Raw genomic sequence first — 25,583 nt, forward strand, 5'->3', positions numbered from 1 at the left:
AGATTTGTTTCCATTATCTGAGTCACAAATAATGGCAAGCTTTATATATAGGTTGCACTTTATTTTTTCCACAAATATTTATTGATATGTCAGATATAGCACTTGGACTTGGGATTAAACAGATAAATGAAAACCTATGCATTCTACGAACTTTCCCAGTTTAGTGGGGATCATGTAAACAGAAATATTATATCCTTACCAAAGCAAATAGTAATTAAAAATGCTCAGCTCTCTGAGACTTAATTGCCTATCACTAATTTTTTTACCTATATAGGATTTAAATTTATTTATTTTATTTTATTTATTTTTGGCTGTGTTGGGTCTTTGTTGCTGCACCCAGGCTTTCTCTAGTTGTGGCGAGCGGGGCTACTCTTCGTTGTGGTGCACGGGCCTCTCATTGCGGTGGCCTCTCTTGCTGTGGAGCACGGGCTCTAGTCATGCAAGCTTCAGTAGCTCGGGCACATGGGCTCAGTAGTTGTGGCTCACGGGCTTAGTTGCTCCACGGCATGTGGGATCTTCCCGGATCAGGGCTCGAACCCGTGTCCCCTGCATTGGCAGGCGGACTCTTAACCACTGTGCCAACAGGGAAGCCCCCCTATATAGGATTTAATATAATTATTTTCATCCCTGGTAAACTATGGGTTATCTTACAGAGTATCAAAATTGATTAAAATTCACTTTAACTTTGAAAATAAAATATATGTCATTTGAAGAAATGGTACGACAAATAATAATAAGTTATGTAATTCTAAAATATTTAGGAGTCACCTGAGTAGACTTTGATGAAATCAGTGAATAATGTGCTAATTTCCTCATCCCCCTTTCACTCTCTAGATGTTGACTGAAGACAAAGACAAATTTTCTGGGGATCTTCTAGTGTCAAAATATGATTCTCTCAAGATTATTAAACATTTACAGGAAAGCTGGGCAGATATTGGGCTTGGGATATTTAGTCGCCATAAAAGTATGGAGGGAAAGATACCACCAGAGCAGAAGCACATGGAGGAAATTGTGAAAAGTACAGGAAGACTCTACAAAGAATTTGAAATAAGAATAAATGGGGATAATGGTAAGGAAAAAAAACACAATGATAATGATAATTAGATGGCTTGACAATAGAAAGCATTTTAATAGTAATTATTATTTTAAATACAATTAATATTTAAAAACAAAATAATACATATAGTTTTAAAAATCAAGGAAAATAAAGCATGGAGCATCACTTTATTGAGATATAAGTTATATACAGTACAATTCATCTATTTAAAGTATACAATTTGATGATTTTTAGTATATTCACAGACATATGCAACCAGGTGGTAAATGATTTAAAATAAAAGAGGAAGTCAAAATTATGAATGAGAGTGAAATTAACAAATCATTTTTAATACTCCTAAAAGATTGAAGTTTACTGATGAAGGCAGTGAGAATATTTTCATCAAGGACAAGAAAAAGTTTGTTTTTAAATTATTTCTCTATATATCTCTGAGATGGGAGCATTTTCATTTCTTATTTTGCAAATGAGTTTAGACAAAAGTATGGAGAGGGTATTTTGCCATGATCTCACAGTGAATCAGTCAAAAATTAGAATCCAAACTTAATACTTATTCAGACCAAAACTATAAACTTCATGTAAACCTGAACAATGACCTAAAAAATGACTCAAGAACTATATCTGTTCTAGTTTCTGTTATTAGCTATCTTATAATCATGAAGAAACTGTTTTTCATCATTGTCTTCTTAACAGGATAACTCAGTGAATTAATACCTTTAACAGAAACTGCAGTTCATGGTTTCTGGGTTTAATGCATTTCATTCTCAGCTGAGAAGAGAAGACAGAGTAAAAACTGTTATCAACGAAATAGTCCATCAGTCAGAAAAGCGCTGTTTACATAGTTTTTATTCACTAAATATTTATTTAGGAACTACTCTTTGCAAGATTCTCTGCTAGGCAAGCTGTAGGATAATAAGAAAATGGAAAAAGATATGCCCCTACCCATTAGTATTTCATAATTTATTATTGATAGTAGACTTACAAGTACTTCTAAAAGTTAATGCTTTTCTCACTTTTCCAGGTATCTCTAAAATTCTTCCAAGTTTGGTTAGTTCTCTTGAATTCTGTTCTTTCAAGTTGGAAAGCCTGCTGGAGCTTCCTGAACTGCTTCTTGAAGAATGGGAGGGACTTAATGAAAAAATTAATGAAATGAAATCTCAGTTGGATGCATCGTTAAACATTATTGGTACTGTTCCGCAGTACATAGATGTGGATTCTGGCTCGTAAGTTCCCATAGCTCTCTGCTGGGTAGAAGGGACTCCCCACTTCTCAACTGCATTTTCTCAGTACTTCGCCTCAGCAATGGGTACTTGGGGTCAGATAAAAAACCTTGACATCCTCTTCCTCCAAGTACGAAAGCCATCTGACTGGGAGCTGGAGGGTGAGGGAGTCCTGGGTTCTTAACTACAGCAGTCTAGGGTGGAGTTTCTGCCTCACTGAGCTGAGAAGGGGAAGAGCGGGAGTGGTTTCGGTTCAGATACCACAGACTCTTGCCTTTCCTACTGAATCTTCATAAATTGTCTTGAATATAAGTTTCTTCAGTTGCTGTTTGTCCTTAGAACCATTTCCAGAAGATTTCAATGGTTTTTGTTTTGTTTTAGTAATTTTCACTAAATTCACTGGAGAGTGGGTCACCTTTTCTCCTCCCACTGTCATGTTGGAAGTTGATCTCTTGAGAGGGTTTTAAAACTCATTCTTCTCATTTTGTGGCCTCAGTGGTCTAGAAGTAAATGGAAAGGGAGTGACTGTAAGTCTTTACAGTAGAGGTCTAACACTGAAAGTAAGGTCTACATTGTCCAGAGTGCATTACACCTAACCTACGTGAGGTTAGGAAGGCTGTCAGTGAGTAGCCATTCTACCAGATAATTCAAGGATTTGATATTCACCTTTCTCTGAGTTCTCAAACAGTTGTACACACTGAAGTTTACTAGGCCCAGCCAAATAAAACCCTTTATTTTATCCGATAGTTACTTTCATACTCTTAAGTAAGTCACTTATCTTTATTTTACTTGCTTTTTCCTTCAGGGTACTCCAAGCACATATATTTAACATGATTCAACAATGGCTTTTGAAGATAGGCAATGAGGTTAACAATGGTAACATGGAACTTCAGCGCCAAGTATGTACTTGTAGGAATTTGTTAGATTATTTTTTGCCTTAGCTGGGAGTTTTCTTCAAGGAAAAACCAAGTCATGCCTATCCAATTGAAGCAGGAGGTTGGGAGGGCAAAATGGGAACTTATATAATATAATTACTGAAATGATTTTCAGTGGATTTTTAAATGTGGTATGTTCCTGCCTTTGGAATGAAGTTTCACAGATGATCAAGTTTTTGAGATCTAATTATTATCTTTACTCTTTACTCAGTATACTGAAAAAATTTTCCCTCAATAGCATTAATCATTTTAAGAATTTATGTTGGTGCCCTTGACTGGCTGAAGGGATGACAGAAACATGTTTCTAAGAAGAAAGACAAGATGCTACAATACTATTGGTCTACAGTTATTTTAAACAAATGGGGAATTGTCCTGCAGTTCTGAAGAACTAAACCTGTGGAATTCTTAACTAGCACAACATGAAATAATAATTTCCAAAGGATGTCTTAGTTTTTTACGTTTACTCCCACTTCCTAGTCTTAATTATAATCTAAATTTATACAGGAATCTCTTATTATAAGTAAACTTAATATGCAAATATTTGACCTTACAAAATTGATAAAATGAATTTAATTAATTTTAATATTGCTTAAATTGGGAATTTGAAAGGCAGAGATCAGCATGTTGTATGGGAATACTACTTATGAAGCATTATATCACAGTCTATGAGCACGTTGTGAACATAGAGACATCAAGAGTTGAGGAGCAAATATGTTAAGACTGGAAGTATGGATCCAGGGGATCCCCAGGCTTGGGAGAAATTTCTATGACTTAGAACACAACCAAAATTAAGAAGAAAAAGGGTAGGAGAGTGCCTGTCACATAGTGGAAATCAATAAATATTTCTCGAATGAAGTAACAAAGAACATTCCAGCATTGTTGATGATTTGTGGTGTTGCTACGTTAACCCCTTCTTCGGTAAGTTTACCATTGTATACTCAGTTTACCATTGGGAATTATCTCCGGGGAATCATATTCTCAATTTTTAATATTGTGGAATTCAATCTCACTGTTGTGGCCTCTCCCGTTGCGGAGCACAGGCTCCGGATGCGCAGGCTCAGCGGCCATGGCTCATGGGCCTAGCCGCTCCGCGGCATGTGGGATCTTCCCCAGCTGGGGCACGAACCTATGTCCCCTGCATCGGCAGACAGACTCTCAACCACTGCGCCACCAGGGAAGCCCTATACTTCTCATTTTTATATTTTATATACTTCTCTATTTTAACACTACAGCATTATAATATAGTTAAGCTGCCTAGAAAACTTGCAAGATTATACATTAGGCTCAGCGGCCATGGCTCATGGGCCTAGCCGCTCCGCGGCATGTGGGATCTTCCCCAGCTGGGGCACGAACCTATGTCCCCTGCATCGGCAGACAGACTCTCAACCACTGCGCCACCAGGGAAGCCCTATACTTCTCATTTTTATATTTTATATACTTCTCTATTTTAACACTACAGCATTATAATATAGTTAAGCTGCCTAGAAAACTTGCAAGATTATACATTCCTTGAGGAACTGTGTGTATCCATATTAACTGGTATAAGTATTTAAAAATGGAAAAGTTTATCTTTTTTTAACCCACCATTCATTTTCCTTTCTGATCCATTTTCTTCCAGATTTTTTGGTTTTGTTTTGTTTTTTTCTTTATACCTTTACTCCATCTAATTTGTGCTGCTTGGCAGTCTAAAACAGTGATCTTCAAATATTTTTTTATCATGTATCTCTATCAGCAAAAAAATCTTTGAACAAATTATTTCTAACTTACTATTTCTAACTTATGAGAATTTCTCTGTTAACCTTTTTGGTACATTTTAAAATATAAACAAATAGACAAAAGAGATGAAATGAATAATATTTTAAAATAATTTTTAGTAATGGTTTTTAAAAAACTGATGTGATTGAACAGGCTTCATAATTTTTTTACAATCACAGGTTAATACTTAGTGATAAATCCATTTGGAGGTCTGCTCCTAAGTTCAGTTTACTTTGTTACTTGTTTTTAAGGACTGTCATTGCTGAAATAATAGCTCACAAAAGAACAATGCAAATTGAAGAAGTGCATTATGGGCTGTATTTGTTAAATAATGCTCATTTTTCAATTCCATCAATCAGTTGTGTAAAGATTTAAAAAAAATTGATTAGTAAAATTTTCCATCTACCATAATGTCAATCAGTTGTTCTTATAAACATTAGGCAATGTAGCATTTCTTTTTTCTAACAAAAGATCCCCAACCAATTGATACACTTTATTTGTAAGATTTTAAAAGAATTAGAAACATATTTCCAGATTTTCAAGTATGTAAATTTCAGAGTTTTTTAAAGTGAGCTATATTTCATTTTCAGCAACAAAATCATACCAAGATGGAAATCCTTCCAGCTCTCCATTTTCAAAATGACTGCTCCATAATGTAAATTCTTTTACTCATTGTTAAACATCAATTGTATTTTGAAGGGACAAATTAAGTGTGATTTTTTTTTTTTATATCAGCTAGGAGATGGCTATGTTGCCACTTGCCATCCCTGAAAAGATTAGTAAATTTGAAACAAGCTGTTTTATAAAAAAAACACTTCATCTTAAAGTTTCTCTTAAGAATTTTAAATCAGAATCACAGTAAATCTCTGGTTTATTATAAAAATTATCATTTTCACTCTCCATCTAATTAAAGAGAATGATTTCATATCTTAGTGAAAGTGTGTTTATTTTGATTCTAATTTTAAATTCACCTATGATCTATTCCATGACCTTGATTCTACCATTTCATCTCTCATATAACTATGAAATGAAGATAACACATATTTGTGTTTATTTCACAGGGGTGGTTTAAGGATTTATTCATATTTTTTGTAAGCAAAAATGAGTTATTTCAATGACAGTATCATCCAGGCCATTGGTATATGAAAGAACAGTTTAGAGAATTAATTAATTCTCTAAGAAGAATTAATGTAATTGAGTAGCAGCAGGGGCTTAGTGGGGAAAATATCTTTGGCTTGTGGAAAGAAAGTAGTAGTATTTCAAACTCTTTCTCAGGAAGAGTTGCCCTTTTCCTGACGTGTTAATTCAGGTGTAAAAATACACTAATCAGGATTACTTTAGGGACTTTCCTGGTGGCACAGTGGTTAAGAATCCACCTGCCAATGCAGGGGACACGAGTTCGATCCCTGGGCCGGGAAGATCCCATATGCCACAGAGCAACTAAGCCCATGAGCCACAACTACTGAGCCTGTGCTCTACAGCCCACGAGCCACAACTACTGACCCCGCATGCCACAACTACTGAAACTTGCACGCCTAGAGCCCGTGCTCCGCAACGAGAAAAGCCACCACAATGAAAAGCCCGCGCAACGTAGCGAAGAGTAGCCCCCGCTTGCTGCAACTGGAGAAAGCCCATGCACGGCAATGAAGACCCAACGCAGCCAAAAATAAATAAATAAAATAAAATAAATTTATTTTTTTTTTTAAAAAAGATTGCTTTAGGTCGTTTATGGCCTTTTCTTTTGAGGCAGGAAGTTTGGGTTTTAGTACAAGGATAGACTACCAAGCTTCATTTTTATTCATTAATTTAACAAACATTTATTAAGCACTTACTCCCTGCTAAGTACTGTGTGTGGTATTGAGGGATAAAATGATGGTCCATGCCTTAAAAAGACTCAGACTAAATGAGGAGACAGATATGCAAACAATTATAATAGAGATATGTACAAAGTACTATAGCAACATAGGATAAGGAGCAAATTAATTCCAGTGAAAGTTAAAAAGTCTTCTCTAAGTAGATTATATTTAAGCCAAGAAGAACACTTAGAAACTCACCAGAGAAAGGGACTACATAGGGCATTGAAGAGAACGGTTGACGTTTGCATTTCATAAAGTTTTTTGCATCTTATTTCTGGGACCCAGCCTCAGCAAACGCCATTTGCGAAGGTTCCCAAACTTTCTTTCCTCTCAGTACCTAAGGGTGCCCCAGTATTTTCACACTCCTAAGCCAAAAAAATTACCACACAGTCCAATTTATTATTACATAGGGAAGTTCAAACAGCTTACTAAATATTTATGTCCTAAATATTAGTATAACTTTTGGAAAAATATTATAATACGTGTTAAAATAGTTAAACAAGGAGACCATTGGACTGTAGCTTTAGTGCTTTTAGTAGCCTTGTGTAAACAAACCAAAGCCAGAGTCGATGCACTCAAATCCAAGAAAACGAAACTCAAGAACAACTAATTCTAAAACAGTCAACTAGATCTTCTCGAATATGAAGAAATGGAACTCAAGAACAACTCTCATAACAGCCAGATAACTAAATTTTCCTAAATAAGGCAAACATTGAAGTTACAGCCAATTAATGATTGCTTTGCTTTGCTTAGTGTCTTCTCTGTAGAAATCTCTGTCCTAGCTCCCACCTACAAAGTGCCTCTAACCATTTTTGGGGTTTGGCACTGCCTGATTGGAATTGTTGTTTGCCCAAAGATACTTTGTAAAATTTAATGTGTCTCAGTTTAACTTCATTGAAAGAAAAAACCCTTTAATTAATTAATCTTTAATTGAGGTATATTGACTTAAAATATTAGTTTCAGGTGTACAACATAGTGATTCGATATTTTTATACATTACAAAATGATCACCATGATAAATTCAGTTACCATTTGTCACCATACAAAGTATTACAATATTATTGACTATATTCTCTATGCTACACATTACATCCCCGTGACTTATTTATTTCATGACTGGAAGTTTTTACTTCTTAATCTTCCTCACCTATTTCATTCATTTACCCACCTCCACTTAAAAAATCCTTTTATTTTCTTCTCATTTAATCAAAATAACTTACTAATGGAATGTATATACTTTTGCACTGTAAAACCTCTAACCTTGAAATCAGATTGGACATTGCCATCCTCACTTCCTGTCCCACCTTGATTTTCACACAGTAATTGTTTTTAATCACACAACCACCAATAAAACCAGCTTTCAAAGATATGGTGTCATCAAAAGTGATATAGTGTATCTAAGGTTGAAACTGAATCATGTCAAATTCATGCTATGTCTGACAGGTGTCACATATCATTATTATCTCCCTCAAGAATTTAAAATCCCATGGCATCCTTGAGAGCTCACTGTGAAGCCCTGGGATGACTTGGTGCACACTGGTGGGAACTGTGGCCTTAAGTGGTTAATATGCTTGAACAAGCTAAAGAAGAGGGTAGTTTAATGTAGTATAGTGAGCAAAAGAAAGTAAGGTTACAGTAGTTGAGTAGTGATGATTCCATTAAGATTAGTAGTGTTGAAAATTGGACACAGGTATGATCAGTTCTGTTTTTATATGGTTTTTACTGTTCGATTTATTTTAAATGGGTCATTTGTATTATAATCTTTTTTTAAAACAGATGGATGAATTGCATATACCCATGATTCAATGGATGGTAAATTTGCTGATTTTAATGGTACCTGACTTTCCTGATCCAGATACTCTCATAAAGTTGGAGGAGGAAAGTGCTGAAAAACGTGACCTAGGAATTGCCAAGTTGGAGCTAGATGCGATTGCCCTGGCAAAAATGTTGTCCCAATATTCCATCTATTTGAGCAGGTGAAACTATCTGGTTATTTTATTACTTCCCTTTTGAAGATTAAATGTGACATAAAACAGAGGAGAAACTAATGCAACATTGTAAATCAACTATACTCTAATAAAAATTAAGAAAAAAATAAAAGCAGAGGAAAGAAGGTCAGTTAAGTAGTAGCAATAAAAGATTGTTTTAAAACCTTGAAAGAAATGCTAGTTCGGTTTTTAAACTAGCTTCAACACTGCCATGTTGGAATATGAGATTTTGGTGTTTTCTTAATGGCTTGAGAATTCCTTTGAAAACAATGTTAGCATAGGCAGGATGGGAAGTGTATATGTATGTGGGAGTGAGAATTAGTAAAACAAAACAAAACAAAACAAATCATTTACTTGCATAAATAAGTTGCATCTTCCATTTTTGCACCTCTGTGGGGGAGTAGGTATAACTTGCATGTGTAATTCCATGCAAAGCTGAAGGTATACTTTTATATATTTTACTAAACACCAACCAAAACATCTCTTAAAAAAACAAAAAGTGAAAAAAAGCCTTATATCTGAAAAGCTAGAAGATTCCTGTCAAATAAAGAAGATGTCTATAAAAATTGTAATTCATTAACTAGGAAGCATACTGTCACTATGATTACTTCAAATACGGGAAGTAGCTTTTACAATCTAGCCAGTTTCCCCTTCATTTCCATTCAGTTACCAGTGGTCAAGAGTGACGGGAGGGGAGGGGAGGAAGAGGACAAGAGTGAGAAACTGAGCAAGAAACAAATCATTCTCTGGTCAGTCAGTAGCTTAATTATTATGGTAAACTTCCACTGTATCTGGACTTAGGAGAGGAACCAACAATAAAAAGGTCATGCTCTGTATGTGTGCTCTTTTTTTTTTTCCAGTTGTTGCAAAGAGATGGTAACAGCTATGTCTCTGAGTAAAACAGGTCACTTAGAAAAACCTATTAAGGAACTTAATGAACTGGATAAGATGAAGGTAATAACTCTGTATTCCCCTTACTTTTGTTTGTTTTAAGTAGACTTTTTAGGTTTAATTGATTTACAACAAACTGCAAGTATTTAAATGTGCATTTTGATAATTTCTAAAATGTACATACACCTGTAAAATAATCACTATGATTAAAAAAGGTACATATCCAACAAACTCAAAGTTTCCTTGTACCCCTTTTTAATCTCCCCTTGCAGCCTCGTCCTGTCCCGAGGCAATGTCTGATCCACTTTCTAACACCAAAGATTAGTTTTCATTTTATAAATGGAATCATATGGAATGTACACTTTGTCTGACTTCTTTGACTAAGCATAATTATTTTGAGATTCACACATATTGTTGCTTTTATCAAAAGTTCATGCTTTTTGGTGCTGAGCAGTATTTCATTCTACAGATATACACAGTTTATTTATCAACCATTCTCTGTTGATGAACGTTTGAATTGTTTCCATTTTTTTATTATTACAAGCAAAGCTTCAATGCTTGTCCTTGTACATGTGCATTGCTTTCATTTGTCTTAAATAAGTATCTAGAAATGGAATGGCTAAGTCATATGGCATGTATTTTTAGCTTCTTAAGAAACTCAAACTGTCTTCCAAAGTGGTTAAACCATTTTACATTCCTGCCAACAGTGTATGAGAGTTCCAGTTGCTTCACATCCTCACCAACACTTGATATGGTCAGTGATTTCAATTTTAGACATTCCAATAAGTGGGTAGTGGTATGCCACTGTGGTTTTAATTTGCATTTCCTTCATGATCAATGATGTTAAACATCTTTTCATGGGCTTATTTGTCATTACATCTCCTGTGGTGAAAGTTATATTTGAAAGTTGCTAAGAGGGTAGATCTTAAAAGTTCTCATCACAAGAAAAAAAACTAACTATGTGAGGTAATGGATGTTACCACAACAACTGAATTTTTTGTGGTAATCATTTTGCAGTACGTACATATATCAAATCATTATGTTGTACATCTTAAACTTATGCAATGTTATACATCAATAATATTGCAATAAAAGTGGAAAAAAATGCTAAAAAAAAGAAATGCAATTGTTTTATAATTTGGGTAGTGGATAATTGAGATATTTAAACCATTACAAGTGAAATAAAATTAACAAACTATGGAAAAAAAGGTGAAATGTCTGCTCAAATCTTTGGCCATTTATTATTGGTTTGCTTGTTTTCTTATTATTGAATTTGAGAGTTCTTTATATATTCTTGATACAAGTCCTTTATCAGATATGTGATTTAGAAATATTTTCTCTCAGTCTGTGACTTGCCTTTTCTTCTCTTAACGTCTTTCAAAGAGGGGAACTTCTTAACCCTGGTGACGTTCAATCTATCATTTTTTTTCTTTTATGGGTCTTGCTTTTGATGTTGTATCTAAGAAAAATTTTGTATAGTAACATCATGAAGATTTTCTCCTAGAAGTATTACAGTTTTAGGTTTTGTATATTCAGATCTGTGACCCATTTTGAGTGACCCATGTTTTTTCTTATCTTGTGACAGGTATGGGTTGAAGTTCAGTTTTTGGCATTTGGATATCCAATTGTTTTAGCACCGTTTGTTGAAAAGACTATCCTTTCTCTATTAAGATGTCTTTTCATCTTTGTTGAAAATCTATTGACCGTATACATGTGCATATTATTCTGGACGTTCTATTATGTTCTGTTGATCTTTGTGTCAACATTGTCACCATTATCAAACTGTCTTGATTACTGTAGTTTTAAAATAAGTTTTGAGATTAGGTAATGTAAATCCTCCAAATTTGTTCTTTTTCAAGTTTGACCAGGCTATTCTAGGTCCTTTGCTTTCTGTATTTAAAGTTTTTAGAATTAGGTTATCAATTTTTCCAAAAAAGCCTATTGGGATTTTTATTATGATTACATTTTATCTATTGATCAATTTGTGGAGAATTGACATCTTAACAGTATTGAGTCTTTGGGTCTGTGAATATGGTATATTTCTTCATTTACTTAAGGCCTTCTTTATTTCTTTCAACAAAATTTTGTAGTTTCAGTGTACAGGTCTTACATATCTTTTGTAAAATTTGTCTCTATGTATTTCATATTTTGGTACTGTTACAAATTATATTCTTCTGTAATTTCAATTTCTGATTATTCTTTGCTAACAGAATTATCATTGATTTTTTAAAACATTTTCATTTTATTGGAGTATAGTTGATTTACAGTGTTGTGTTAGTTTCAGGTGTACAGCAAAGTGATTCAGTTATACATTTATATGTATTCATTCTTTTTTAGATTCTTTTTTCTTATAGGTTATCACAGCATATTGAGTAGAGTTCTCAGTGCTATATAGCATGTTCTTGTTGGTTATCTATCTGGTATAAAGTAGTTTGTGTATGTTCATCCCAAGCTCCTGATTTATCCTTCCCCCCAAATTCCCCCTTTGGTAACCATAAGTTTGTTTTCGATATCTGTAAGACTGTTTCTGTTTTGTAAATAAGTTCATTTGTATCATTTTTTAGAAATCAGATTCCACATATGAGTGATATCATATGATGTTTGTCTTTCTGTCTGACTTACTTCACTTAGTATGATGCTAGGTCCATCCATGTTCCTGCAAATGGCATTATTTTATTCTTTTTTATGGCCAAGTAATATTCCATTGTACATATGTACCACATCTTCTTTATCCATTCCTGTGTCGATGAACATTTAGGTTGCTTCCATGTCTTGGCTATTGTAAATAGTGCTGCAATGAACGTTGTATCACTGACTTTTAAAATATATTTTTTCATATCTTGTGACCTTACTGAACTCACTTATTCCTGCTAAGAAGTTTTTTTTTTCAGATTCCTTAGAATTTTCTGTGTACATAATTATGTTATCTGCAGATAGGGACAGTTTTATTTCTTCCTTTTTAATCTACATGCCTTTAATTTCTTTTTCTTACCTTATGGTATTAACTAGACTCTCCAGTACCAGACTGAGTAAAAGTGATGAGAACAGACATCCTTGCCTTGTTATGTCTTAGGGCAAAAGTATATATTCTGTCATCTTTAAGTATAATGGGTGGTATAGGCTTTTCATAGATGCCCTTTATCATATTAAAGAAGTTTTATTTTTATTCCATGTTTGCTGAAAAACTTTTTAAAGTCAGGAATGAATGTTGGATTTTATCAAATCCTTTTCCTGCATCTACTGAGATGTTCAATAAGTTGTCTTTTCTAGTCTTTTAATATGACCACTTACATTGATTGATTTTTGAATTAAATGTTAAACCAACCTTGCATTCCGGGTATAAACCCCACTTGATCATGATGTACTATCTTTTTATATATTACTAAATTCAGTTGGTTGAAATTCTTTGTAGAATTTTTACATTGATTTTCATGAAGGATATTGATCATGTAGTTTTGTTTTGTTTTTGAATATCAGTGTTTGGTTTTGATATTAGGATAATGTTGTCCTCTTAGAATGAGTTGGGAAGTGTTTTTTACTCATCTATTTTATAGAGCAATTTGTTTAGAATTATATATTATTTCTTCCTTAAATGTTTGGTAGAATTCACCAGTGAAGCCATTTAGGTTTGTAGGAAAGTTTTAAATTACAAAGATAGAGCTATTCGGATATAAGGCTATCCAGTTTCTCTAATGGAGTTAAGGAAATTTCCTTATTAGATATAGGGCTATTATCTCTTCTTTTTTTATGTTTATTTATTTATTTTTTTTTTCTTATTAGTCATCCATTTTATACACATCAGTGTATACATGTCAATCCCAATCTCCCAATTCATCACACCACAACCCCCACCCCCTGCCTCTTTCCCCGCTTGGTGTCCCTACGTTTTTTCTCTACTTCTGTGTCTCAATTTCTGCTCTGCAAACAGGTTCATCTGTACCATTTTCTAGGTTCCACATATATGCGTTAATATACGATATTTGTTTTTCTTTTTCTGACTTACTTCACTCTGTATGACAGTCTCTAGATGCATCCACGTGTCTACAAATGACCCAAGTTCATTCCTTATTATGGATGAGTAATATTCCATTGTATATATGTACCACAACTTCTTTATGCATTCTTCTGTTGATGGGCATTTAGGTTGCTTCCATGACCTGGCTATTGTAAATAGTGCTGCAGTGAACATTGGGGTGCATGTGTCTTTTTGAATTATGGTTTTCTCTGGGTATATGCCCAGTAGTGGGATTGCTGGGTCATATGGTAGTTCTATTTGTAGTTTTTTAAGGAACCTCCATACTGTTCTCCACAGTGGCTGTATCGATTTACATTCCCACCAACAGTGCAAGAGGGTTCCCTTTTCTCCACACCCTCTCCAGCATTTGTTGTTTGTAGATTTTCTGATGATGCCCATTCTAACTGGTGTAATGTGATACCTCATTGTAGTTTTGATTTACATTTCTCTAATAATTAGTGATGTTGAGCAGCTTTTCATGTGCTTCTCAGACAGCTGTATGTCCTCTTTGGAGAAAGGCCTATTTAGGTCTTCTGCCCATTTTTTGATTGGGTTGTTTCCTTTTTCAATATTGAGCTGCATGAGCTGTTTATATATTTTGGAGATTAAACCTTTGTCCATTGATTTGTTTGCAAATATTTTTTCCCATTCTGAGGGTTGTCTTTTCATCTTCTTTGTAGTTTCCTTTGCTTTGCAAAAGCTTTTAAGTTTCATTAGGTCCCATTTGTTTATTTTTGGTTTTGTTTCCATTTCTCTAGGAGGTGGGTCAAAAAGGATCTTGCTGTGATTTATGTCAAAGAGTGTTCTTCCTATGTTTTCCTCTAAGAGTTTTATAGTGCTTGGTCTTACATTTAGGTCTCTAATCCATTTTGAGTTTATTTTTGTTATGGTGTCAGGGAGTGTTCTAATTTCATTCTTTTACATGTGGCTGTCCAGTTTTCCCAGCACCACTTATTGAAGAGACTGTCTTTTCTCCATTGTATATCCTTGCCTCCTTTGTCATAGATTAGTTGACCATAGGTGCGTGGCTTTATCTCTGGGCTTTCTATCCTGTTCTATTGATCTATATTTCTGTTTTTTTGCCACTACCATAGTGTCTTGATTACTGTAGCTTTGTAGTATAGTCTGAACTCTGGGAGCCTGACTCCTCCCGCTCCGTTTTTCTTTCTCAAGACTGCTTTGGCTATTTGGGGTCTTTTGTGTCTCCATACAAATTTTAAGGTTTTTTGTTCTAATTCTGTTAAAAATGCCATTGGTAATTTGATAGAGATTTCATTGAATCTGTGGATTGCTTTGGGTAGTATAGTCATTTTCACAATATGGATTCTTCCAATCCAAGAACGTGGTATCTCTCCATTTGTTGGTATCAACTTTAATTTCCTCTTTAATCTATCAAGACCCTGCCATCCACCTTGGGCTACAGTAACCTCCTTTATGTTGCCCAAGATACTACTGCCAGTTTCAGGATTTGGCCCTCCAGCAGGAGTATGACTTTGAAGAGTGGTGCTGGGGAGTTGCCTCTTGCAGTGTTCCAGCAGGTAAACTCAGGGATCTCAGCTTTCCTGCCCTTTTGGGGGGACCTGGAGATGATGGATTCTTTTTTTTTTTTTTTTTTTTGATGTGGACCATTTTTAGACAGTTTTTTAAAAATTTATTTGTTTGTTTATTTATTTATCCATCTGTCTTGGCTGCACTGGGTCTTAGTTGTGGCATACGGTATCTTTAGTTGCAGCATGTGGGATCTTTTCTCAGTTGCAGCATGCAGACTTCTTAGTTGTGGCATGTGAACTCTTAGTTGCGGCATGCATGTGATCTAGTTCCCCAACCAGGGATCGGACCCAGGGCCCCTGCATTGGGAGCTTGGAGTCTTACCTGCAGGACCACCAGAGAAGTCCTGATGGATTCTTAATAACTACATTACCACCGTAGTCTCATCACTTATAAAAGACTACCCCTGTAGCCTTTTGTTCTCCTGTTTTTGATCCACTACAATAGGCTTAACATTTAGGACCATCCCTTCTTAAATCCTCCTTCACCCCAGACGTGAATTTTAGTCTTTTTACTTCACACAGGAAGCATTTATTGACACAGCCCTGAATCAGACATTATCAGAATTAGAGTATTGATGGAAGGAGATCCACGTGTATTGATTGGCAACCAAACTATCCTCGTCTATAGCTGGTCAAAGGTGATGTTGAACGTTTTGAAGGAAAACTTGCTTACCTCTATGGAAAACCTGCTTGACTCTATAGATTACCATGAAACTTTTATCAAAAGACTCCCACTGATATTTTCCCTGTCAGAAGTCCTATGGTAGTATTTTCAATGTCTCAGAAGTTTATAAGAAAATGAGTAGGATCTGCTTCATAGAATGCAAATACAGCTGAGAGTAGTTTAATTATTTCTCATGGATGGTGAGTTAACTCTGAAGAACTAAGATTTTTTAAATGTAATTACTATTTGCAAAATTAACAAATGCTTTTGTTCTAGGTACAATAAAGTTATCCTTCCAAATTTTGTAGTTGGAAGGATCTTTAGGAGCAGTGGTATGATGCAGGCTCATGCTGGCTCACAAGAGCTGACCGTGCAGACCTCTTCCCAACTCCACATTCAGTGATAACATACTGAATTAATGAATACCATTGAAATTGCCATAGTGGGAGTATATACTATGGAAATCAACAAATGCTACAAATTAGGGAATCCCCCCCCACTGCCAGTGAATGTTTTTACCAGCTCCCCAGTGCATAGGGGTCATCTAGAGTAAACCAACAACCTCATTTGTTTTTAATAGATGAAGACTATTAAGAGTTTACTCAAGAAGTCACAACCAATTAGGTGAACTTAGGACTAGAACCTAAGGGTTCTAGTTTTGACCTAGAACCTAAGGGTTCTAGTTTTAGTTCTTTGACCTAAGGGTCAAACCCTTGTTTGACCCTCTTTTCTGATATGCAGTAAGATATCAGCCTAACCCTTTGAATGCAGAATTTAAACTTAACAGTGACATTAACAGAGCTGTGGTAAACTTATTTTACCTATAGAGGCTTCCATTCCTTATCCATAACACAAGGGTTTGGATTTGATTTTTAAAATTTTTTGGCTCTGACATTTCACATTAATTCCACAATTAAAAATATGTCTAGGGGCTTCCCTGGTGGCGCAGTGGTTGGGAGTCCGCCTGCTGATGCAGGAGACGCGGGTTCGTGCACTGGTCCGGGAGGATCCCACATGCCGCGGAGTGGCTGGGCCCGTGAGCCATGGCCGCTGGGCCTGCGCGTCCGGAGCCTGTGCTCCGCAAAGGGAGAGGCCACAACAGTGAGAGGCCCCGCGTACCGCAAAAAAAAAAAAAAAAAAAAAAAAAATATGTCTAGGGTTTCCCTGGTGGAGCAGTGGTTGGGAGTCCGCCTGCCAATGCAGGGGACACGGGTTCGGGCCCTGGCCTGGGAGGATCCACATGCAGCGGAGCAGCTAGGCCCATGAGCCACGGCTGCTGAGCCTGTGCTCTGGAGCCCACGAGCCACAAATTCTGAGCCCGCATGCCACAACTACTGAAGCCCGTGTGCCTAGAGCCCATGCTCCGCAACAAGGAGGCCGCTGCAATGAGAGGCCTGCGCACCGCAATGAGGAGAAGCCTCCACTCTCCGCAACTAGAGAAAGCCGACGCGCAGCAACAAAGACCCAAACACAGCCAAAAATAAAACAATAAAATAAATAAATTTTTAAAAATAAAATAAAAAATAAGTCTAATCATGGGAAAAATGTGAGATGTATTACTGCTTTTTATGGGTTATTTCAAGGACCTAAAGTGGGTGATTATTTCACCACATGGTACAGTTTTTTTTTGATGGTGTGAGTGAACAAATCACCTTCCCCAGAGGAAATAATGTTTCCTAGTTCCCGCTGCTTTTTCTCACTAATAAGGAATAATGCATCTTTTAAACATTGAAACCAGATCTTAGCTGTTAGAAGACCTTGGTAAAGTAAATGTAGTTTTTCTATTCTCTTTGCAAGGATGAGACTTGCTATGGTGAAATCCTGTATCTCAATAGATAAGGGGGGAGCACCTTTTCCAAAAAAGTGCTTCAGCTCTTTACTCATTCACTTTATTGGGGGCAGGGGAAATAATATTTCTGTAGTGGTTAAGAGCCCTGGCCACCTGGATTAGAATTGAAGCACAGTACATAAATGTAATATATGTGACCTTGAGCGAGATATTTAACTGCTCTATTCCTCAGTTTCCTCATCTTAAAAAATGAGGATAGTAATAGTCTCATAATGAGGATCAAATGAGTTGATAATGCACAATACTTAGAGTCTGGCATATAATTAAGCGCCATGTAAGTATTTGCTGTTGTTATTGTTATACAATTATAGTTGACCCTGGTCAGTTGCATAACATTTATTGAGACAAACCATTAGGCCTTAGTAAATCCAACAATCTTTCTGCATCTAGTTTTATAGCACTTCACTACTTGTCCCATTTCAACCCAGATCCCAAACCCTGTCAATAAGAGATGATATGATTTAGGTCTATATTAATAGAAAATCACTTCTGCACAAATCTTTGAACTGAACTGATACAAAGTTAATTGAATGCAGTTATATTTAGAGGAATTGTTCTTAGCAGTTCCTCAGTAGGAGTGAGTGAATAAATGAGTTGGTGTAATCTGATTTTTTCTGCTTAGTGATTATCTTTTATCTCTTTTCAGAGAGAATGTTACCGCAAAAAAAAAAAAAAAAAAAAAAAAAATATGTCTAGGGTTTCCCTGGTGGAGCAGTGGTTGGGAGTCCGCCTGCCAATGCAGGGGACACGGGTTCGGGCCCTGGCCTGGGAGGATCCACATGCAGCGGAGCAGCTAGGCCCATGAGCCACGGCTGCTGAGCCTGTGCTCTGGAGCCCACGAGCCACAAATTCTGAGCCCGCATGCCACAACTACTGAAGCCCGTGTGCCTAGAGCCCATGCTCCGCAACAAGGAGGCCGCTGCAATGAGAGGCCTGCGCACCGCAATGAGGAGAAGCCTCCACTCTCCGCAACTAGAGAAAGCCGACGCGCAGCAACAAAGACCCAAACACAGCCAAAAATAAAACAATAAAATAAATAAATTTTTAAAAATAAAATAAAAAATAAGTCTAATCATGGGAAAAATGTGAGATGTATTACTGCTTTTTATGGGTTATTTCAAGGACCTAAAGTGGGTGATTATTTCACCACATGGTACAGTTTTTTTTTGATGGTGTGAGTGAACAAATCACCTTCCCCAGAGGAAATAATGTTTCCTAGTTCCCGCTGCTTTTTCTCACTAATAAGGAATAATGCATCTTTTAAACATTGAAACCAGATCTTAGCTGTTAGAAGACCTTGGTAAAGTAAATGTAGTTTTTCTATTCTCTTTGCAAGGATGAGACTTGCTATGGTGAAATCCTGTATCTCAATAGATAAGGGGGGAGCACCTTTTCCAAAAAAGTGCTTCAGCTCTTTACTCATTCACTTTATTGGGGGCAGGGGAAATAATATTTCTGTAGTGGTTAAGAGCCCTGGCCACCTGGATTAGAATTGAAGCACAGTACATAAATGTAATATATGTGACCTTGAGCGAGATATTTAACTGCTCTATTCCTCAGTTTCCTCATCTTAAAAAATGAGGATAGTAATAGTCTCATAATGAGGATCAAATGAGTTGATAATGCACAATACTTAGAGTCTGGCATATAATTAAGCGCCATGTAAGTATTTGCTGTTGTTATTGTTATACAATTATAGTTGACCCTGGTCAGTTGCATAACATTTATTGAGACAAACCATTAGGCCTTAGTAAATCCAACAATCTTTCTGCATCTAGTTTTATAGCACTTCACTACTTGTCCCATTTCAACCCAGATCCCAAACCCTGTCAATAAGAGATGATATGATTTAGGTCTATATTAATAGAAAATCACTTCTGCACAAATCTTTGAACTGAACTGATACAAAGTTAATTGAATGCAGTTATATTTAGAGGAATTGTTCTTAGCAGTTCCTCAGTAGGAGTGAGTGAATAAATGAGTTGGTGTAATCTGATTTTTTCTGCTTAGTGATTATCTTTTATCTCTTTTCAGAGAGAATGTTATGAGTGGATCACCACATGCTCTCACCTCCTTTCTGGTCTCAAAGGCAGGAAAATAAAGTTACTGACACGTGAAGAAAAATGGCACCTACTTGGAGAAGAGGTATTTGCCATGTGTTTGCAATGGTCATTATTCATGCTCTTTCTGTATTTCAATAGATAAGGGTACTGTGACTTTTTCCAGTCAATGTTTTGAATCCTCATTCATTTTCTCTGTCAGAAGAGAATTTTGGTTGTGACCAAGAGCACTGGCAACTCTTTTCCCTTCTAAAGGAGAGAATCATCACCCAAACGTCTCTCCTCACTTTCTTGGAGGGTGATTTTGCCTCCTACTTTATGGAGGAAAGGATGGCTTTCAGAGGGGAGTTACCTGCCACTTCCTGAGTCATAGCCTCAGACTTCTCTGCTTCTGCACGCACCCTCCCTCCTCCCTTCCCACTGAAGTCTCAGTCTTCCCATCCAAGGTTATTTCTTCCTTTGAGTACTTAATCCCATGCACATTGTCTTCTTTCTTTTGTATCTTTAATGCCTTCCTCTCTATAAACATGGTCTCTCTCCCATCTGAAAAAATATGCCCCTTGATTTTGTCTCCTTCTTTACTAGTTCTTTCCCTCCTTCCTATCACAATCACTTTTCTTAAAACTCTAAAACTACTATAAGGTCCCATGACCTTATTGCCAGATCTAAGTGTCTCCAATCCCACATTTAACCTGACTTCTCTGTAGCATTTGATCCTGTTAACCATTCACTTTTTTGGTAATCTCTCCTTGCAAGACCAAAATTCCATCTTTCTCCTACTTCTTTATTTCTTTTCACACTCCTTCTTTTAGTCTTTGACCTCTGCCTGCCTCTTAAATGTTGATATTCTGTCCTTGGCTTGTTTTCCCTTCTCATTCTACACTCTCCATATTACTATGTTATCCTGTAGTTTTAACAACCTGTTTACTGAGGACCCCAAGTCAATGACTATCATGTACTTAATGGCAGTCACAAATCTTTATTTTTACTTCAGTCTCTTTGAGGAAGTTCACCTCCAGCAAAGTCTGAAGAAGCTCCCATTGCTATCAGAGACATAAACTATACAGGTATGATCTGATGGCATATATGTCAGTGCTCTTGGGTCTAAGAAGGAAGGTTCTATCTACACACTTGCAGCACTTTTATTTTACATTTATTTATTTATTTATTAAAAAAAATTTTTTTTTTTAAATTTTGGCCGCACTGCATGGCTTGTGAGAGTTCCCCGACCAGGGATTGAACCCGGGCCACAGCAGTGAAAGCTCCGTATCCTAACCACTAGACCACCAGGGAACTCCCTTATTTTACATTTAAACACTGAAGAAACACCACCCTTCTAAATTATACACCTTTAACAAATTCTCATTTTTCTTTGCTGCCCACGTCTTGGCCAGAATTATTTTGAATTAACCACTGAATGATCTCAACAACATTATACATCTTAATTACAGTACAGTTTTAGAAACTTAGTGAAGTACCATAGACATGATCTTGGCTGCACATCAGTTCTAGGAAAAAATTCAAGACCTATACAGAATCACAGAGACTTAAGAACAAAAAGGATTTTAAAGGTGGTTGAATTCAACCAACCATCTGATGCGTCAATCTTAGTATAATACCTATGCTTGATCATTATGCCTATGTTTGAGTATCTCAAGTGATGGAGATCTACTTTCAGAGTTAGTCCCTTCGTTTTTGGTGAACAGTGACTATTAGAACATTATTCTTTTATTGAACTAAATGATACCTGTTTCCCTGTAGCTTTTTTTCTACCTACTGGTCCTAGTTCAGTCTTTTGGGTTGATATGAAAGGGCTGATTTGTCTCTCACATTATAGTATTTCCATCTATTCTGTTACAGTATTTCTAATATTTGAAAATAGCTATATTCAACCTAAGTCTATTCCTGGGTTTTCTATTATTTTATATTAATCTGTCTATTCACAAGTCATCACCACAATCTTTTAATTATTAAGACTTTATGATACATTTTTAGATCTGGTAGGGCCAGCCCTTCCTCGCTGATCTTTTTCAGATGTTTTATGGCTATTCTCTCTTACTTATTCTTCTATATAATCTACTTCTAGAAAATATATGATTCTTAAAAACTGGGATGATATTAAATTTATATATTAACTTAGAACAGACATGTTTATGCTGTTGAGTTGTTCTATGAAGAATATGAGATATAGGATGTCTACTTTTATGCCTTTCAGTACTGTTTTATAGTTTGCTCATTTTGCACGTTGCTTATAAGGTAAGCCTGAGTATTTTATTTTATTTTTTGGTATTTTAAATGAGATCTTTTCCATTGTATCTTCTAATTGGTAACTGTGTATATATTACTGATTCTTGTATTTTAATTTTATGTATGGTGACTCTACTAAATTATTTTATTGTTTCAGTAGTTTTTCAGTAGATTCTTTTGGGTTCTCCAGATATTCAATCAAATCACCTACAAATAGAGATAGTTTTACCTCTTTCTTTCAATTGTTATGCCTTTAATTGCTTTTTCTTGTCTAATTGCATTGAATAATTCTCCTCTTTCATTCTGCCTTAACCTTTAGAGTTTTCATGAGTGAGGATCTGTTGGAGGCAAACTCAATTTTTGTTTGTCTGAAAATATCTTTATTTGACCCTCACTCTTAAATTTATTTTTCTGGGTATACAATTCTAGGATGATTTTTCTCTCAGCACATATTATGATACTATTTCCACTGTTTTCTGGATTTTATTGTTACCAAATTGACAATTGAAAATCCAGCTGTCAGTTCTTTTGAAGTTAATCCATCTCTTCTCTCTGGCTACTTTTAAGATATTCTTTTTGTCTTTAGCATTTTGTAGTTTCACTCTGATACATGTGGGTGAAGATTTTCTTTTCAAAGTTTGCTTGGGATTCTCTTGGTTTTCTGACTCTTTGGCTGGGTATCTTTCATTAGATTTGGAAAATTTTCAGTCATCATCTCTTCAATTATTGTCTCTACTATATTTGCTCTCTCCTTTCTTTCTGGAACTTTGATTGGATATATATTGGAATCTGTCCCCCATGTCTTTTAACCTTCTTTCATATTTTCTATCTCCGTGTCTCTCTGCATTGCATCCTGGATGATTTCTTCTGACTTACTTTCCAATTTACTAATTTGCTCTTCAGCTGAGTTTAATCTGCTATTAAAGCTCTCTGTTGAGTTTTAAATTTAATTGTTGAAGTTCTGTTTGGTTCTTTTTCAAGTCTGATTATTTTTGTAATCTTTCACAGTTTCGATCTCTTATTTCTTTAAAAGTGTAAATATAACTATGTAGTCTATCTGATAATTCTAACATATATCTGTATAAGAATATTAATTACATTATTTATAATTTCAAAATACCAGAAACAATATAAATATTGATCAATAAGGAATTGGTTTCATAAATTATGGTACATTCAAATAATAGGATTCTGTACAGATAAAATAGATGATTATGTAGTGAAATAAGAATCACCCATGATATGTTATTGAGAAAAGCAGATTAGGGAACATAACATATATTATTATTTCATTTGTATGAACATGTTTATATGTGTATAAAGCAGACTAGAAGAATATTCAGCAAAGTGATAGAAGTTGTTACCTCTGAGGGTTCAGATTATTAATTTCTCTGTAGCTTTCAAATATTTTACATCAGTAGTGTGTTATCATGAAAAAAAGGTATTTTCACTTTGGAAAAATATCCTAATATATTGTGAATATTTTTCTATACCATGTACATAATTTCTATAGCATAATTTTAAATTGCTATAAAATAACTTGTTCTATGGTTTATACCATAATTTTTAAGCGTATTTTCCTATCGTGGGCATTGAGCTTATATCTAGCTTTGTTTTATAAACATCGCTGCAATAAACTTCTGTAGGACAGTCTTCAGTCAATATTTGTGCAGACTCCATTGAGATATTCAACACTGTTTACTCCTTCTCTCTTCTCTTTTGGCTTTCCTGGTGGCCCTCTCACACTTCTGAGGCAACTTTTACCCTCCTTTGCAGGCTCCTCTTTCTTCCCTGACCCTTTATGTGACTAGGTTCCTGTCCTAAGGCCTTATCCTCTAGTCATTTCAAAAGTTCTCCTTTGGCGATATAATTTATTTTTTTGGCTTTAACTAAATGTAGATAACTGTTAAATCTTTACCTTTAGCCAAAATCCCTCCAATCTAAACTTCAGATCCACAAATTCAGCTACTTACTTATTTCTGCTTGGCTATCTTAGTGGTGCCTCAATTCATCTATGTTCCCAAACCTGCTTATCCAACTTTGTTCACTATCTCTGTGAATGGCATTATCATCTATGCAGTGGCCTATGTAGTGGTATATAGTGTATATACCAGGTGACATTCAAGATGCTTCCTTTCCCTAACCATCCCATATCCATTCAATCAATTAATCACTCCACCTTCCCTTCCTTCCTCCTCTTTAAATCTACTCGCCTGTTGCTAGAGTGATTGTTTTAAAATGCAAAACAGGTCAATCGATTTATAGGTACCTCACTGCCTTCAGGATAAAATCCAATCTCCCTGGCATAATATTCTAGCCCTTCCTCTGTGATTGTGCCCCTGTCCATCTGCCTCTAAGTTTCTGTCCTCTTGAACTGCTTTTGTTCTCAGAGCCAATCATGTGCAAATAACATTCTCTGCCTGGAACTCCCTTGTGCTATCTTTTTTCTCCTCACTCATCCTTCAAGAAGAAACTCAGACATTATGTCCTCCAGGAAACCTTCCTGATTAAACCTCTCTTTCACCCCTGCCCAACACCGGATCTGGATGAAGTGCTCCTACTCTGTGACTATATGTAGCCATAGCATTTTCTTGTCCACTGAATTGTAAGCTGCTTAAGGGCAGGGATTATTATTAACCTTTGTATCCTTATCACTAGCACAGTGCCCAGTTGCAAAATTAATGTTCATTAAATACTTTTGAATGAAAATATTGCTAAAATATTTATATCCACTAAGCTATAATATTGTTTTGTCTCACAGGACACTGTAAAAGAATTAACTACGCCTGAAGCAGACAAGCTTCTTAAAGAAGATGAAGAAGAAAATATGGAGGATAAGAAACTTGAGGAGGAAAAGGAAGAAGAGAAAGCAGAAGAGGTAAGATTAGTATTTTTTTCCTTTTCCTTTATATTTTTAAAGAATGAATATATAATGAATATATATATATATATATATATATATATGTATATATACACACCATTGAAAATAGAAATAGAGCATCTGGAGTGAACTCTTCAACTTCTTTCCTTTCCTCATATAGGTTTAATCATACCTGCAGACACACTTATCTCTTTATTTTCCAAGGATAGGGTGTTCCTCTTCCTTTCTAAATTCAGCCATTTCTCAGTAGCCTTATTCACCTATACTACTGTTAACTACACAATCTACCTCTCACCCTGATGCTGTTTCTTTATCCCTTCATTGCCATATTTTTCAAATAGTTGTTTAAACTCCTTGTCTCCACTTCTTCAGCTCCCATTCTGAGCTGCCTTTTCTCACTGCCCCCAGGCCATCCACACCTCTCTTCTCCTTATCCTGTCTCCACCCCTGCTGTGGCATTAGTAGTAAAAACAACCCTTCTTGGGGCATCTGTAATAATAATAGTAATGAAAATACAATGGTAACTACTGATAATTGTGTGCCTACCATGACCTATATGCTTTGCACATGTTAACTCTTATCTATACAACACAACCTCAAGGTAAATATTATTGCCCC

The 25,583-nt window shown here is 35.7% G+C and overlaps 1 protein-coding gene across 1 annotated transcript in view; it reads left to right on the forward strand.

Annotated features, from left to right (window-relative positions):
- Positions 1 to 25,583, forward strand: part of AXDND1 (axonemal dynein light chain domain containing 1) — a 78,021-nt gene that overhangs the window by 41,781 nt on the left and 10,657 nt on the right. Inside the window, exons 16-22 of the mRNA XM_055084181.1 lie at positions 835 to 1,069; positions 2,076 to 2,277; positions 3,080 to 3,173; positions 8,597 to 8,796; positions 9,669 to 9,762; positions 19,812 to 19,922; positions 24,846 to 24,962. Of these exons, the coding sequence (XP_054940156.1) occupies positions 835 to 1,069; positions 2,076 to 2,277; positions 3,080 to 3,173; positions 8,597 to 8,796; positions 9,669 to 9,762; positions 19,812 to 19,922; positions 24,846 to 24,962 (1,053 nt within the window). The remainder of the gene's footprint in view (positions 1 to 834; positions 1,070 to 2,075; positions 2,278 to 3,079; positions 3,174 to 8,596; positions 8,797 to 9,668; positions 9,763 to 19,811; positions 19,923 to 24,845; positions 24,963 to 25,583) is intronic.

This window comes from Physeter macrocephalus, chromosome 4, assembly GCF_002837175.3.
Source record: "Physeter macrocephalus isolate SW-GA chromosome 4, ASM283717v5, whole genome shotgun sequence".
In the NCBI taxonomy this organism is placed as follows: Eukaryota; Metazoa; Chordata; class Mammalia; order Artiodactyla; family Physeteridae; genus Physeter; species Physeter macrocephalus.